Source organism: Opisthorchis viverrini (genome assembly GCF_000715545.1).
Source record: "Opisthorchis viverrini unplaced genomic scaffold opera_v5_18, whole genome shotgun sequence".
NCBI lineage: Eukaryota > Metazoa > Platyhelminthes > Trematoda > Opisthorchiida > Opisthorchiidae > Opisthorchis > Opisthorchis viverrini.
Genome location: NW_008751674.1, coordinates 1,504,220 through 1,508,403, shown reverse-complemented (window position 1 = coordinate 1,508,403; position 4,184 = coordinate 1,504,220). Strand labels below are relative to the sequence as shown.

At 43.5% G+C, this 4,184-nt stretch overlaps 1 protein-coding gene across 1 annotated transcript in view; it reads left to right on the top strand.

Moving 5' to 3' along the window:
- The window catches only part of T265_01670 (hypothetical protein), a gene marked incomplete at both ends in the record, with an annotated part of 1,992 nt that extends 709 nt beyond the window's left edge, over positions 1–1,283 (top strand). The window contains one exon of the mRNA XM_009165736.1: positions 1–1,283. This exon is cut by the window's left edge and continues 709 nt beyond it. Within this exon, the coding sequence (XP_009164000.1) occupies positions 1–1,283 (1,283 nt within the window).
- Between the last annotated feature and the right edge of the window lie 2,901 nt (positions 1,284–4,184).

Genomic DNA, 4,184 nt, shown 5'->3' with positions numbered 1-4,184 from the left:
CTTTGACACTCTTTCTACTAGCATATTTCTCCTACGTTATGGCTGATTGTGTTGGCTGGTCTGGGATCATCTCCCTTATCGCATGTGGACTAATCCAAGCGGCCTATGCCTTCCACAATCTGGAACGTGATTCCGTGGATGTGATGCACAGACTGAGTAGATTGGTAGCCGAAATGAGTGAGTCTGTGATCTTTCTGTACTTGGGAATCGAGGGACTCTCTGGAGATCTAGTGTGGCACACTGGTTTCATTCTATGGAGTGTAATCCTTTGTCTAGCTGCTCGTGCCTTAGTTGTCATTTGCATTACCGCAGTTGTGAATAGCGTTCGTGTGGATGGTACTAAATTGTCATTTGCCGAACAAACGATTCTAATCTATGGCGGACTGAGAGGAGCGGTTGCTTTTGCTTTGGCCGCTTTGATTCAAGCAGATCATCTTGGTCCAGATGGCGTGTACAACCGAGATGTGATGATTACAGCAACCATAGTTATCATTCTACTCACTGTGGGCTTTATGGGTCTGACAATGAAACCTTTGGTAAGAGGATTGAAGATTCGTATGGAGGGCAAGAAAAAACTAAGCCTGTTTCGTGTGCTCATGTCCAACTTGTTTGATGAGACTTTGGCAGCGGTTGAAATCATTGCGGCCGCAAAAGGACGAAATGTCATTCGAGATACGTTCAAGCGTTGGGACGAAAAGTACTTTCGTCGGATTCTTCAGCGGGAACCAGCGACGTACGACGATAAATTCATGGACGTCTACGAAAAGATTGCCCTCAAACTTCATTTCGCCGCAATGCAGCCTGGCAAACAAGAAGTGTTTCTAGAGGATGTACCGGAGTCGTTACGGCGTAAATACCTAGGTAGACGAGGGCTTTCTATAACCCCGGTTGATGCCAGGATGAGTCTGTTTGAGGCCACTCCACCTATTACAAGAAGACGAGCTTCTTCAATTGTAAAACCGTCAAAAGTGATCCAGCCCAATGATTTGCGGGGCATTCTTTTGTCCTCACGAAGAGCCAGTTTAACACCGGATGCACATTCTCAGATTGATTTGGATGAAAACTTGGCTGCTGTGGTCGCAACAAAGACACGGGGAATTCAGGAACGTCGTAAGTCGCTGCAACCAATAGCAGAACAGGGTCAGGATGACGACGAGTACGATGAGGACGATCAGGTGCAGCCAGACACCCCACAGAGACCTCCAGGCGGTACACCTACCACCAGTAAAAGAGTTTCCTTGTTGATTAAATCGGAGCACAACGATGACCAGGGGTGTGACTGAATCAGGTCTGAGTGTTACTCATTGGTTTGTCATCGTATCTGTCTATCTGGTGATAAATTGATTCTGTGTTAAATGTTCTCCTGTTCCCTTCACTTGATAGTTGAACCATTTCAGAACAGTTTGGAATAGTTTTTCTAGTGTTTAGTGTATTTGATTTTGCCCGTTGATGGAACCACAAAATTTGTGTGGGCGAGGAATCCGTAGGTTGCTATTTCACCCGTCGGTTGGTCATCTGTAAACACCGACCGGTTATGTCGAATTACTGGTCCACATCAGCTGTATGCAATGATCTCGGTAGCCAATCAGCTGATTTATACATCATACCAATCCATGTTGGATTCCTCGTGACGAAGACATACAGGGATGGTGGGAAAATGCGATAAGAACCAACATGAACTGTTGGTGAAAACGAACATCTGGCAATCAGAGGTAAGGATCCGCATGTTACTTGGGACATACAGTTGGGTCTCATGTGAAGTAAACTCAAAGTGTCTGGTATTCGCGGATTCTCACAGAACCGCAAAACTCTTTAGTTGGGGTGAAACTGATACCCTGAGCAGGTTAATGCGTGGTATTAGTGATATCGGGAATTTCGACCAAAACTAATGATTTGGGCCGCGTGTCTTCCTACACTGTCACGTGGATCCACATCAAGCTGGTTGATTAGAAAGTCACAGGTAACCCATACTAAACTGCTTATTTCCTGAACAACATTGTGTTGTTTGCTTCAAAAAGCTTTCAGGTCGTTATTTTATCTTGTTGAAACTTGGTGAGTGATGATCCGACACCAGTTGTGACAGATTTTTTGTCTGCCCCCAATGAGCAGTGAGCACAAGTCATAGTCACGTTTGATTTTGTAATCGATAGATGATGTAGCTGAGCACCAATGAGCACATCACATTCTAGATGTAATTTAGTTCTAGTTGGCTCGATTTAACCCTGGTACAACGACGATTTGAGGAACAGGTGATAAATTTCCCTCCAATGACCGAACACCTTAGAAGGTAGTTTGATCTGGCAGTTGTCTACTTTTTCCACTTTTCAGTGTGTTGCGTTCCTTCCTATCGTACCATTTGGGAGCTGCTTGAAACGAACTTAAAAAACAAGCAGACAGTGCCCTTTTCATTGCACTACAATCGTGCTTAGGTCGGGTGAGCTGTCTCAGCAGGCCCTGGATGGATGCTCGCCGATCCTGTTCTTTCGAAATCACATTCCATCTTCAGGGTCTTACACAGACCTTTTTCGCCACCACATTCAAGCTTTGTGGACCGGCAAATTTGTATCGATCATCAGCGAAGCATATACGCTGTTATAAGGTTATCGTGCCTTTTTTCAACTTTATGTCCAGTATGAGGGCCCACTAGCGTGAGGAGAGTTAAGTGACTGTAGCACGGTTGCCATGACACACTCAACGACTCATTTTGAAGTCATGACAGTCGGAGGTCTACGGACACGAAAATAAATCATCTGTCTGACTGAGGTGACCTGAGGTAATGGAAATAGTGACCGCGATAAATTGACATATCAGTTGTGAGGTGGTTTTCACGATGTAAAATACTCTTCTCATCACGGCGTATAATGAGTAAGTAGATACTGTGCAAAATCTATGTTCACCATCTGAGTGCGTTACGAATTGTAAGGCAGAGGAAATAAGAAAACTCGAAAATTTCCAGGAATGAGTCCTCTCGATTGTTCATCAAGATGGAGAAGATGGAAAGTTATACCTTCGTTCCCTCCTGACCATAGCTGAAAACTCCAACGAGCTGAACGAAGGCATGGTGATTGTGTGAGTACATACCTGAGCTTATTTCTCATAGTGTAAGGGAACTTAGTCTATGACGAACAAGTTGCCAAGAAGACCCATCTACAGTCACTTTAGTACCGTGTGACATAATCAAGGTTTGGCTGGACAATGTGTTTGAAAGTTTGTTGTACATTTCACTAAAATATCAAATTGTGCACACAAGAGACTAAGGATTGTGGTGCAGTAGAATTTGCATAATTTCAGTGAGATTGTTCGTTGCCTGACAATCGTGCACCTAATGCACTAGGTTCTTTCAATCGATCCGAATAAGGCAGGGTGAAGAATGCGGTTGTGAGATAGGTTCAGTTTGCATCGTACAAAAAATGTCTCTCAATCGGCCAGTCATAATAGGGGGATACCTTGGTGTTCATCCCACCCGCCTGCACCGGTTAGCCAGTACTGCCTCGAGAAGTCTGTAGCCAATCAAAACAGTTCATCTCTACTGAAGCACCATTGATCGATCAGTTGGCTCAATACAACCCGAGACGCCCCGGGTGTGATCCTGAGTTTGTCTTGGATTTATTGACCAAAATTGACGTTTTCTATACTTTTTACGCAATATTTTTCATTTTTCCGTGAATATGCGAAAGGATTCAACTAGGTAGCGAAATACACCCATTTGCAAACAAACTTGCCTTCTCAAGAGATTGACTTGGAGCCCAGTTGAACTTCTCGTTTATGTTTTTAAGCAACTGAATGTGCTGCACTAGTCCGCCTCATGTATGTCACCAATTTTGTTCAATTTGAGTTCAGGTAGAACATAAGATTGCGCCTATATGATGAGCCCCAAGAAGGGTGAAACCGGAAGTGGGCTGTCGAGGAATTTTCAGCAACCTTATGAGTAGTGTTTATTTATCTGTGTTGTTTTTTTCAATTTTTTTTAAATGAGGCGTTTTGAATTTGGCTTTTCCCTCCTAACAAGTGCTGCTCTAGATGTACACAGCAGAAGCTAAGTTGAATAATCTTTTCTATGAGATTACTTGAAATCAGGTAACAAGCAGGTAATCGACCGCTTTCATTGAACATGTTGCTATTCAAAAAGTCATTGAAACTTAAAATGTGAATGTTTTATCGAAAAAGCCGAAATAACGCTAGTC